This window comes from Cnephaeus nilssonii (genome assembly GCF_951640355.1).
Source record: "Cnephaeus nilssonii genome assembly, chromosome: 13".
NCBI lineage: Eukaryota > Metazoa > Chordata > Mammalia > Chiroptera > Vespertilionidae > Cnephaeus > Cnephaeus nilssonii.
The window spans coordinates 83575882-83588992 of record NC_137084.1 but is presented as its reverse complement, the minus strand read 5'-3'; the positions used below and the strand labels follow the sequence as shown (position 1 = coordinate 83588992).

Here is a 13111-nt window from a genome sequence, read left to right as displayed (position 1 = left end):
AGCGAGACTCAAAATTCTAGTATGTAACATTTTAAAATACACTAAAAACAAAATAGAAAATCATTTTTAAACAGCTTTTAAGTGTCAACATAAAACATGGCAACAACGCAGAAGAGCATATAAGAGAAAAACATTCTCACCTATCCTTTTTTACCCTAAATCTTTTTCACTCATTCACATTTCAGATATTATGGTGATCCAACAAATAATAACTTTATAGTTTATTATCTTTGGGTAATATCTACTTCTTCCTCCTCAAAAGATATTGCTTATTCTTCCTGCCTTCAACTTCCCCCCATTTCTTCCCTATGTTTGATAATTATATTATTATTAATCGGGTTTTGGTTATTACCTAAGTTTAAACAATATAATTATCTATATACTAGAGGCCCAATGCACGAATTCGTGCACCAGCGGGAACCCTCGGCCTGGCCTGTGGGACTGGGCCGAAACCAGCTTTCCAACATCCCCCAAGGGGTCCCGGATTGCGAGAGGGCACAGACCAGGCCAAGGGACCCACCAGTGCACGATTAGGGCTGGGGAGGGACGCAGGAGGATGGCCAGCCGGTAAGGAACCTCGGGAGGACTCCAGGGCGGGCATGTCCGGCCCGTCTCGCTCAGTCCCAATTGACTGGACCAACCAGTCAGAGCATCTGCCCTCTAGTGGTCAGTGCAGGTCAGAGCGAGTGGTTGAGAGGCCTTAGCATATTATTAGCATATTACGCTTTGACTGGTTGAACAGCTGATTGGCCGACCAGACACTTAGCATATTAGGCTTTTATTATACTAGAGGCGCGGTGCACAAAATTCGTGCACGGGGGATGTGTCCCTCAGCCCAGCCTGCACCCTTTCCAATCTGCGACCCCTCAAGGGATGTCCGACTGTCCGGTAAGGCCCGATCCCAATAGGATTGGGCCTAAACGGCAGTCGGACATCCCTCTCATAATCCAGGACTGCTAGATCCCAACTGCTTGCCTGCCAGCCTTCCTGATTGCCTTTAACTGCTTCTGCCTGCCAGCCTGATCACCCCCTTACCACTCCCCTGCCAGCTTGACTGATGCTTAAATGCTCCCCTGCCAGTCTGATTGCCCCTAACTGCCTTCCCCTGAAGGTCTGGTCACCCCTTACTGGCTTCCCCTGCAGGCCTGGTCCCCCCAACAGCTCTCCCATGCAGGCCTGGTCACCCCTAACTGCCCTTCCTGTAGGCATGGTCACCCCTAACTGCTCTACCCCGCAGGCCTGGGTCCCCCCAACTGCCCTCCCTTGCAGGCCCGGTCGCCCCCAACTTCCCTCCTCTGCCGGCCTGGTTACCCCTAACTGCCCTCCCTTGCAGGCTTGATCGCCCACAACTGCCCTCCTTTGCAGGCCTGGTCCCTCCATCTGCCCTCCCCTACTGGCCTGATCGCCCACAACTGCCCTCCCTTGCAGGCCTGATCCCTCCCAACTGCCCTCCCCTGCTGGCCATCTTGTGTCCACATGGGGGCAGCCATCTTGTGTTGGAGTGACAGTCAATTTGCATATTACTTTTATTAGATAGGATAGAGGCCTGGTGCACGAGGTGGGGGCTGGCTGCTTTGCACTGAAGGGTGCCGCAGATCAGGGTGGGGGTTCCCTTGGGGCATGGGGTGGCCTGGGAGAGGGACCTGTAGTGGTTTGCAGGCCGGTCACGCCCCCTGGCGACCCAAGCGGAAGCCCTGGTATCTGGAATTTATTTATCTTCTATAATTGAAACATTGTAGCCTTGAGCGGAGGTCAAGGCCAGCCAGGAAGCTTGGCTTCCTCCATCACCGGGGGCAACCCAAGCCTCCAGCTTGCTTCAGCTCCATGGCCGCCGCCATTTTTGTTGGGATTTATATCTTCTATAATTGAAACTTTGTAGCCTTGAGCGGAGGCCAGGGCCAGCCAGGAAGCTTGGCTTCCTCTATCACCGGGGAAACCCAAGCCTCCTGCTCACTCCGTGGCCGCAGCCATCTCAGTTGGGTTAATTTGCATACTCTCTCCTGATTGGCTTGTGTGTGTGGCTTGTGGGCATAGCAGAGGTATGGTCAATTTGCATGTTTCTCTTTTATTAGTGTAGACTAGAGGCCCGGTGCACAAAATTCGCGCACTCGGGGGTAGGGGGGTCCTTCCACCAGGCCTGCACCCTCTTGCAGTCCAGGAGCCCTCAGGGGATGTCTGACTGAAGGTAGTTGGACATCCTTAGTGCTGCTGAGGAGATGCGAGAGGCTCCTGCCACCGCCGCTGCGCTCACCACTTGTGAGCCTGACTTCTGGCTGAGTGGTGCATCTCTTGGGGGAGCACACTGATTACCAGGGGGAAGCTCCTGTGTCTGCCCCGTGGCGCGTCATAGCAACCAGTCATTCTGCTGTTCAGTTGATTTGCATATTATCCTTTTATTATATAGGATAGGATATCCTATATAATAAAAGGATAATATGCAAATAGACCAAACGGTGGAACAAATGGAACAACGGAACAACCGGTTGCTATGACGTGTGCTGACCACCAGGGGGCATGCACAGAACATGGCGGACATCGGCTGCAGCGGGATAGTTGAGCAGGTGAGTGGTGGCACCAGAGCCAGTCGCTGCCATCGGGCCAAGCCTCTGACAGTTACTGACAATTCTTTATTCCCGTGCACCGTGGTTCTGCCCGGCACTCACACCTGCTGCCGGTGCCCAGCTCCAGTCCTGATGGCTCAGCGCCATCAGCGGATGTGAGCGGTGGCTGCCAGCCCCAATCGTCCCTGAGGGCCTCTCCACCTCCCCCTGCTCCTGAGGGGAGATCGGGGCCAGCAGCCGCCTCTTGCACCTGCAGCCAGTGCTGGAGCCACCGCTCGCACCCACTGCCCAGCACCGGTCCCAATCGCTCAGAGCCATCAGCAGGTGCAAGCAGTGGCTGCCAGATCTGATCGCCCCTGAGGACTTCTCCACCTCCCCCTGCTCCTGAGGGGTGATTGGGGCAGCAGCTGCTCACACCCACTGCTGGCACCAGCTCCAATCACTCTGCACCTTCAGTGGGTATGAGTGGGGCCAGCTCTGTCCGTGCATGGGAGCGGCGGCGGCGGCAGGAGTGGGGCTGCCGGCAGACAGGGGACTAGGGACAGGGGCTATGGTGGGAGGGGCCGGGCGGGGATGCAAAGGATGAGCCAAGACCTGCTCCTGTGCCTACCGAGGCCTCGTGGCCCACAGTTCCTTTCAAGGTGCACAAATTCGTGCAGTGGGCCCCTAGTGTGTGTGTGTGTGTGTGTGTGTGTGTGTGTGTGTGTGTGTATATATATATATATATATATGAGCCTAAGCAACCGACCAGACACCCTCTCGCAATCTGGGGCCCCTCGGGGGATGTTGGAGAGCTGGTTTCGGCCCGATCCCCACAGACCAGGCCGAGGGACCCCACCAGTGCATGAATCCGTGCACCTAGTATCTATATATTTGTTCCTTCAAGAAGTTAGTATCTTCTTGTTGTTGTTAATCCTCACCCGAGGATATTTTCTCCATCGCTCTTCAGAAAGAGTGGAAAGGAGGGAGGTGGAGAGAGAAAAAGAGAGAGAAACATCGATGTGAGAGACACATCAACTGGTTGCCTCCCACACGCACTCCAACTGGGGGCAGGAATTGAACCTGCAACCCTTTAGTGCTCAGGCCGGCACTCTAACCACTGGGCAATACCAGCCAGGGCAAGAAGTTAGTATGCTATGTCAGATTAGGTATTTAGTGACCTTTCCTTTCTTCTACCTTCATTTTTTTTCAACTACAATTTCACTTGTACGATTAATAGGATTTTTACATTTCCATTCTGATCTGTAGCCACGGAATTTTCTGTGCTTTGCCTAAGAGACTGGTTCTCAAAGTCTGAAAACAAACATATGCTTACATTATTATAGCAATATATACATATGGTCATATACAATATATAACATACATATACATATTATTCCTATCAGGTCAAAAGGTATGTTAGTTAGGATTATATGGTCTGATAATGTAATTCCTGGGCCATTTGAAATAAAATGTTTATTATGTTAAAGTCTTATACTCATCAATTACTTTAAGATCATGACACTTATTTTGCTTCATGTTTAAAATCATGACTTAACTTTCTGAACAACTGTTTTTCTAAATGCTTTTCTATTATTACTGTCAAAATATTAGAATTTCATCAAGTCTCAAATGTTTTCATCTGCTGCATCGTACAGCGGTGTGCGCACACCCGCTTCCACCCGCGCTTGTCCTGCACGCTCTTGTGTTCGTGGAGCTGCTGCCCTGGGCCTGTGACAGGCATCATCCTCGAACTGCCCTTCTCCACATTCTTTCCTGGATCTCATAACATTTTCTTTCCTCCTATTTACTCTCATTTTGCTACAATGGTACCTTAAAATAATTTTCGAGTAATAGGTAACATTTCAGTTAAACTCTTAATCCTAGAATATCTGAAAATGCCTTCCTATTTTTCTCTGTACTTTAGGGAGGGTCTGAATGCAGACCGACTTCTAAGTTCGATGCCACTTCCTTCCAGAAGCTGCAGAAATGCTCTTTGTGTTCAAGCACCCAGTGTCCTAAGGCAAGTGTGATGCAGTGCGACCCTGCTTGAGGGCCACACGTTAGAGCTCCAGGACAATCATCCTGTGGAGAACTTCCCTCTCCCCTCTCCCCACACACTTCCTTCACCCTCCCTGAAACAGAGCCCCTGGCTTCCCCTCTACATAAAGGACAGACTGCCCACAGCCTGCAGTGCAAGGAGCAGAAGCTGATGACAGGACTGCGTTGATTAGACTTTTGGTTTCGTCCTTTTCAGCTCTGCCTCCTGTCCATGCGCTCCACAGCCAGCCCTGAGCCTGCAGGCTCTCTGGGCGAAGGGCCGCCTTGGGCTCCTTCACCGAGTTACGGGCTGCAGCTTCCTTTATGTTGTTCGCCCACCAAACTACACTGTCCTTGCTCAGTCTCCCGAAAGGCGCTGACATCTCTTACTTGTTGATAACACCTTACTTTCCTCTAGCTCCTTTTTGTTCTCTGCTTGCTACCCACCATGCTTGTATTTCACTGAGACATGGAGGCACGAGTGAGTGCATGTACACAATCCAACACCTTCAGAGTTCTGTGTCAGTCTCCAGCCCTTTCTCCGAATGTCCCTCCTACTTCTCTGTCTTAAGTAAAAGCCTGCCTATCCCATGGGGAGGCAACCTTTCCTGCGACCACCCCTCCCGTAGAGACTTGCGCTCTGTCACGCCCTGGGCTCGGCAGGGTAGAGATGAGGTGGGTTCCTCCCGCAGCACATTCTTCAGACCACTGTCTCGCTTCCTCCCTCCCAGACAGTCCACATGTCCTCTTCCTCACAGCAGGCACCTCGGAACACCGCCTGTGCCTGCGGCCTCCAAGTCCTCAAACCCACAGGCATGTTAAGCTATTCGAACGCCCGTCTCCTCGGCTTCCTTCCTGCCTTCGTCTCTAGCACCTTCCTCCACGCCACCTCAATGACCACTCCCACCACTTTAGCCTTGACCTTGGCTTCACCAAAAACTGACTGCCTCCCAAATCACTAACACAGGCATTGCCTCCTCCAAGTACAACCACCTCTTCTCCTGCTCACGTGCTCAAGAAACTCCTAACACGTGCTGTCTGAAGAGCATGACGATAAGCTCGTTTCCAGGTGCCTACAATCACATCGTATCTGTCTTGACTCTTTAAATCACCTCTTTTCACCAAGGTTATTACTCTGAGGCAATAGCCTAGTCTTTCATCTCCTCTCTCCTTTTCACAACTTTGTTCCATTGGTTACCACAGTTTATCCCTGCATTGTCAACCTCTTCCCAGCAGCTGGCTTCCCCTTAGCAGTTAAAAGGCATCTCTAGTCTAATTTTAAAAGCCTTCCTTACACCTCCCACATCTGCCCCGAACCTCTGACAGTCCTCCTTGCTCCTTTACCTTTCCTCTATGGACTCAGCACAATTTGAATTTGTGAGTGTAGGACTCTCCCCCAGGAGACTAAGCTGCATGGGGCAGAATCTATTTATAATTATCGTGTGCTAACATCTGGTATGCAGCTGATGCCTAAAAGAAAGCTCAGTAATAGTTTTTGAATGGATGAGAAATTGAAAATCATCATTCAGCAGATTCGTCACTAGTTGTCAAATATTAAAACTAAATTTAACTGGGGTTCAGTCTTGATTAAAATAACCTGCCACTCTGTTTCTTAGTATGATTGTTTTAAAATCTTGACTCTTAGTTAAGCTGAACTACAGCTCACCCATATCATTCTCTTTCCCTCCGTCTTGGAAGAGAGTGGCCACTGAAGCCACCGAGGACACGGAGCCAGCGGGCGGGTACCCAGCGTCGGCTCCGTCACTTGCTGGCCCACTCTGGCGAGCCTTAGCAGCATCCTGGGGCTCGGGACTCACGGGGGGAGGTGTGGGTGAGTGCTTAGGGTGGCGCTGCTTCTGTAGCTCCATGGCTCTGCCAACTGAACAGAAAGAAATGGTCAAAAATGTGTTTCAAAGCAGCTAAAGAACCATGATGTCAAAGGTCTGGAAAAATGTCTAAAACATGGTAGGCCCTAGAAAACTATAAGGCTAATGATTACACAGAGAGAGGAAAGGGAAGGAGGAAAGACAGAAAGGAAGGGAAATGAGAGAAAGGGGGAGAGGGAGAAGGTGGAAGAGGGCTGAGAGGGAGAGAGAGGGAGATGGTGCAGCGTGAGGGGAGACAGGAGGTAGACAAAGACGAGCAAGAGAAAAGGAGGTGGCCATGCGGGAGGAGAGGGGTGCTGAGGCAGGCAGGTCCGTGGGGAGCACACGTGCTGGTACCGTGGAGAGGAAGCCTGTGAGCTCTGTGAGCTCTAGAAGCTCCCCACGCCCCAACCCTCACCACGCAATCACAATGCGCCTGGTCCATCGGTACCCCTCCTGCTCCTGTCAGTCACTCCACACGGAGCTCGCACCTCGGCGCCCTCCTCGCAGTAGTGCACCCCTCACAGAGCTCCACATCACAGGCCCCCATGCTCTCCCTCACTCCAGAGACTCTTCTCTGTCTCCTGGCAACTCGTGGTCGGCATCTGGGAAATACTCCCTCTCCTCAACTTCTCTAAAAATGTCCTTCACCTTCTCAGTGTTTCTCCACAAGGGCGCCGATGCCCTGAGGGAGAGCGCCTCATCCTGTAGGACAGTTCAGTCACTCGGTCCCAACCCCTCCCCACGTCACCCTGCCAGTGTGCCCAGACGTGGCCCTGGACCCCACAGGACTCGTGTCTTCCCCACACCCCCCCGCAACTCCACGTCCTCCTCAGCCCTCTCCAGGGGCTGATCGCTCCCCCTGGGCCTGACGGTGGAGGGAGATCAGAAAATAAAGCACAGTGGAGAGGTGAAAAGTGTGAGAGACATATGTATAAAAGGATTGAACAAAGTATGGTGGAGAGTCCCATGCACATTTTCTGTGTTTTTAATTTTTAACTTTAATGATCAGAATGTGAATACAAACAAAATTAGGACAGGTGAGTGAATTATATTGTGGAGAACTAATGGGATGCTCTGCCACCATCACAGGGGGTGTTTGGGACAATTATGAAGCCCCACGGGGGAGTTTAGTGCAGACAGACACCAGATGGAAGCAAGGCACACTGGAAGTTCAGAGGAACCATGTCCCCAGCACCCTCTCTAGCAATTCCCTCTACTCAATGAGCCCGTTAAAAGGCGGCGGGGACGGCAGACACAGCATTTTAAACTTCAACATACTTGCACTGTTGTCAGGACGGCTGGGCCTCCGTGGGGGCCCCAGGATGCTGGAGAATCCCCTTCGCTTGCCCTTTTCTTCGCCTTCCCTATCTTTCTTCATACTTTGCTAGAGTTAAGGTACAATCAAAGAGATAAGAGATACATAACAGAGTGGGTTTCTTTTGTTGTTTTCAAACATAGAAATGGAATTCCAATGGTCATTTGAAAGAAATTGGTTAAATGTAAATGAAACACACACACACACACACACACACACACACACACACACACACGATACTCATTAGAAACTGGCACACAGTACTGTGTATAGATGAAACTTACGCTATCTGGGGGAGGTGGAGGAGTGTATATGGGGGATAAATACTGATAGAAGGAGACTTGAAGGGGTGGTGAACGCACAATACAGTGGACAGATCATGCATTATACAATTGTACACTTGAAACCTGTGTAATTTTATTAACCAATGTCACCCCAGTAAATTCAATAAAAAACTTAAGACATTTTTTCAAACTCTTTAGAGCTGATAATTTTGGAAAACAAAAGGATATTTTTATAACACATTTACTGGGAGCTTGTACATGATTCATTTATCCACTGAGCAAATATTTACTTACTAAGCTCAGGCAATGTGAGCGCACTATGCTAAAAGCGGGAGGTCCAATGATGAAGGAGCTCCTTGCCCTCACAGAGCTTCACGATCAAATAAACATTAAACAAAAACACAAATAATTATCAACTGTGACAGGCACCACAAAGGAAAAGGGTAAGCTGGGGATGGCACTCTGTGTAAGTTGCTGTTTTCACTTTTCATGTTTTCTAGTAATTAGTTCACACCCCGCGCTCTCAGTGGGTTTGGAGTTTCTGACAACGGAGCCGCACCCTGTCCCGTCAGCACCGCTCGGAGCTGCTGAAGAAGCGAGCACTAAGCAGGCGGAAGCACCGAGACCGCACACAGCGCTCTCCCAGCCTCACCTTGATTTTTGGAAGGAACCCAATCCGACCCCGCTTATGCTCCAAATTTCGAGGTTCTTTCACTTTTACTCCCAGATGCTTCATGTACATGAAAATTACATACTGCATTGTTGAACTGGAGGAGAACAGATTAAGAAAAAATAAGAAAAAGGAGGGTGGGTAAAATAAAGATAACAACTGACTTCCAAAACCTCGGTGATGGAATTCTTAGAGTTCATTCATCACATAGAAAAGAAGGAATTACCAGGAAAGGATTCTATCTCAAAACACTAGAATATTAATGAAATAAAATATAAGCCACCAGAAGGAGACGGTCTACATTTTTTAAGTTAAAAGAAATAATATATAATTCAGGACTGACAAAAGAAAAGAGTTTATTTTTTATTTCCTTAAAATTCTAGAATAAAAGTTGTATTACCTCTTATCTTCTTCTATAGCCTGAGCAGTCATCCTAAAAATAAAAACATTTACAAATGAAATATTAAAGTTTAAGAAAAGAGTTGCTATTAAACCCAGATGCCTGAAACAGCAGAACAGAGCCACAGGGACTGTAATTCTAAGAAAAACCCCTCTATCCTCAAAGGAGCTGCATGCTTCTCACTCATGTCCTGTCATCAACTATAAACGTTTTATAGCAGAAATGTGATTTCCAAACCTCTGAATTTAAGCCAATGAAAGCATTTAACCTGTTCTTCATCAGCTAGAAATTTTATAGTTACTCATTTTGCTAATACCCAGAAAAAGAAACTCAAGAACTTTATTTAAAATAAATTATCAGCAAAAATAATAAAGTATCAGCAAAAGAAGTAAGTAAAACATTCAGTTTATCAAGCACCATGAGGAAGGAAGTAGCCCCGCCCCCTGGCCCGGCCCCTTCAGGATGTGCTCAGAGAGTGCCCTCTCAGCACAATAAGGGGCATTTCTACGTCACGTCTGTTACTTACAACACTTCTTCAATTTTGGCAACAATCTGTTCTGCGCATGCCCGCTCCTTCTCCAAGGTGACCCGGTCCTTGTCTCTCTCGACGTCAAGTTTGGTCAGTTCGCTTTCAGCCAAGGTCAGCCCCATGCTCCTTTTCTGCCTACGGGGAACAGGAGGCGTTATCTCCCTCACCCGTTTGCACAGCCGCGAGTTCCCAGCAACAGGCCCAGGTCAGGGTTTTTCTACCGGCACACACCTCTGCTGGGACGGCACTCACTCAACAGAGCACAGACCAACGGGGAAGTCACATGGCGAGGGAACCATGAACTCTCAATATCCAAACACTTTGACTCCAGATGCTCATTATGCTTTAGTAACAGAGATGGAGACCAGATGCTAAGCCAAGGATTTCATCTATAACCTTCCAGCTACGGCTCTATCCCCACGCTTACCGGAAATCCTCCAAGTGCCTCTGGATCTCAGGGTGGACTCGTTCTTGCATAGTGTGAATATAGTGGCGATGGAGATCCTCAGGAATCAGCTCCGGTCTTCTTTTTTCTGAAAAGAGAAAAAGGGAAACATTTACTTGATCTAAAGGTATAATCTGTGCATTATCACTGGCAACGTACCAATGTGACTGGGGTAAACTTGTCTTGGAGTCAAAGAGTTCTTCAACTTAATTCATGTATTTCATCTCATGATTCAGATTTCATTTACCCTTCAATGCGATGACCTACTAGTCACCCCATGACACATAACACCTTGACAAATGAGCTGAGCTGTGTAACTAGAGAGATATAATTCTCCAGGATATAGATGCTCCAAACTTACCTAGATCTACTGATATTTCATCAGGAACAGAAACTTTCAAGTGCTAAAACAGAAATGCAAAGAAAAAGTGAGACAGCACTCAGGACTTTTCAAGATGCATACAAGTGCCTGCATAAGTAGTTAATGGAGCCTGGACACCTCTTTTCACAAGCACAATTATGCACAAGCTCACTGACTGTGCTCCCCCACCCAATGTCACAGCTCTGGTGTGTTCTACTGTTTCACCTGGAGGAGGAGCCCTTTCCACAGATCACGCTATAAAGGAATTACCTACAATATTTACTCAATGACTAAATGCTTCCGTGCCTTACTTGTTCTTCCTGGCTTTATTGTAGCTTTCGGGAACGAATAAATCCTGACTTTGACTTTCTAGAATCTGGTTAATCTACATCATTTGAATTAATATAGGCAAAAACTAAACTATGTGCATATATTATTATATGGAAAATTCACTCATATGTAACTACTAGAGGCCAATGCACGCAATTCGTGCAAGAGTAGGCCTTCCTTCCCCCGGCTGCCGGCACCAGCTTCCCTCCAGCCATCAGCAGGCACCCAGGACCCGGGCTTCCCTCTGGCTGCTGGCAGGCACCCGGGACCCAGGCTTCCCTCGCAGCCCCAGCTTCATCCAGAAGATCGTCTGGAAGGATGTCGGGAAGGACGTCTGGTCTAATTAGCATATTATGCTTTTATCATTACAATTTTTATTTACTGTATTTGAGATACTCCCACTACAGACCATGATATTTCCAGTCCCTTTCCTTAAAGAACCCTCACAATAGTCACACTCCCAATGAGAGAGTTAGTGGATGTCATTTCTGAGGATTTGGAGTCTTAAATATCCAGCAACCATCTGTAGCATTTACACTACTGAACTAATTAAAGTAACTGTGTTTTAGTTCTGTATAGCTGGATTTCTCCCATAATAATTGCAGTTTCTGGTCCCGCTATTCATTTAGAAATGTGTTTTCCTTCCCATCAATTTGGGAAATATCTTAAAAGTAAATTTTTTTTTGCGGTTACAGTAAATATCATAACCTCTGTATACTGACTTTGTATTATACACCTACTTAAGTCGTATACTTCCAGAATTTAAACAATTCCTATAAGATCTAAAGTTTTATATTTGAAAATAAGTCACTGCTAAAAGTTATGAGATCGCTAATATTCATTTGAAGGACAGGGAAGTGGATTTCAAAGCTTTCTCTTTAACTGATGTTGCCATGCTGCAGCTCAAATCAACTTTCCTAAAAGTATTTCTAGCACAAATGCAAAAAAGTAAATAAATGTTCATTTATACACGTGGATAGTTATATGAAAAAAATATCACCTGTGTGTCAAAAATAATTAGCAAATTAATCAAGGTTCTTACATTTTAATGTTAATAAACTTATATAGATCAGTAACAAAATATAAAGTTTTAACTTAGCATGGAGCTCTATATGTGAAATTCAAATACACTTCAATATGCTGTCATTTCTTAATAAATATGATGCGTAATATATTAAACAATGGCAGTAAAATCAGAAGCCTAACATTCATTCAAAAAATATCTGAGTGTCCACTCTGTGCTGTGATCTATTAATATTGGGGGAACAGCAGTGAACAGACAGGATAAAAACATCTTCCTGACGAAGCTTAGATTCAGGGTAGAGTAAGAATACAAACAAACAAAGTAAGTTAATAAAATATAAGTTCTATGGACAAAAATAATAGGAGAGACAGCAGCATAAAGTGAAAGGGGTTCCATTTTAAGTGAGCTGGTCAGGGAAGGCCTCACTAGTGGTGATTATACTCAGCTGTGTGCGGGCACCTGTGTAAAGGAACGGAGAGGCCCCAAGCTCCTGTGCGTGCTCACTGCTTTGAGATGGGAGAACTAACGAGGGCTGCGGCGGACGCAAAGGGCCGCACAGAACACAGAGCGGCGGTGCGGGCAGGAAGCGCCGCGCGTGCAGCAGGTCTCCGCACGGGAAGCAATGCGCACGGTGTGGCGGAGGGGAGGGCTGTCTGCAGACGCTCTCTGCTGTAGACCACTTCCCAGTCCTCAAGCAAAAGCAGGTCCTCAGCTGAGAAAAGGACAGGAGAGGAAGGGACAGGCGCTCCAGGAGGAAGCAAGTGTGACACAGTCAGAGAGAGAGAGACCCAGGGACACGGAGGGACTGATTACCCAGGGAGCATTCGGGCCACTTCTCCTTTCCCGAGAGCAAAGCGAATAATAAAACTCTTAGGAAACACTATTGCCATTTACTATCATTTACGTAAATAAGATAGTTTTCACCACTTTCTAGTTAAACTTGTACCTAAAAACTTCAAAGAGACCAAGCGGAGTTCAAGTATGCAAGTGTTACCTTTTGGATCCTGACATATAAATGTATATCTTTGTGTTCTCTTTTTATTCCCTCATCCTAATCATACACATGTGACAATAGATATGACTACAACTAATTTAGAAATAATAAAAAAAAAAAAGACAAGAGTAATCAATAACTGACAGATGTCACAAAGCACAATAAAGTCCAAAAATACGGAGGGAGGCAACCGATCAATGTTTTCTCTCTCTCTCTCTCTCTCTCTCTCTCTCTCTCTCTCTCCTTCTCTCCCTCTCTCCCTCTCTCCCTCTCTCCTGTCTGTCTCTCTCTCTCTCTCATTCTCTCTCTCC

General features: G+C 47.3%; 1 protein-coding gene across 3 annotated transcripts in view; it reads right to left on the bottom strand.

Annotated features, from left to right (window-relative positions):
• The window catches only part of ARHGEF12 (Rho guanine nucleotide exchange factor 12), a 244174-nt gene that overhangs the window by 69946 nt on the left and 161117 nt on the right, over positions 1 to 13111 (bottom strand). For all 3 annotated transcript variants that reach the window (XM_079787790.1, XM_079787791.1, XM_079787792.1), the window contains 7 exons: positions 10453 to 10495; positions 10074 to 10179; positions 9644 to 9781; positions 9118 to 9150; positions 8700 to 8814; positions 7727 to 7832; positions 6247 to 6459 (listed from right to left, as the gene is read on the bottom strand). In XM_079787790.1, coding sequence (XP_079643916.1) covers positions 6247 to 6459; positions 7727 to 7832; positions 8700 to 8814; positions 9118 to 9150; positions 9644 to 9781; positions 10074 to 10179; positions 10453 to 10495 — 754 coding nt within the window. The remainder of the gene's footprint in view (positions 1 to 6246; positions 6460 to 7726; positions 7833 to 8699; positions 8815 to 9117; positions 9151 to 9643; positions 9782 to 10073; positions 10180 to 10452; positions 10496 to 13111) is intronic.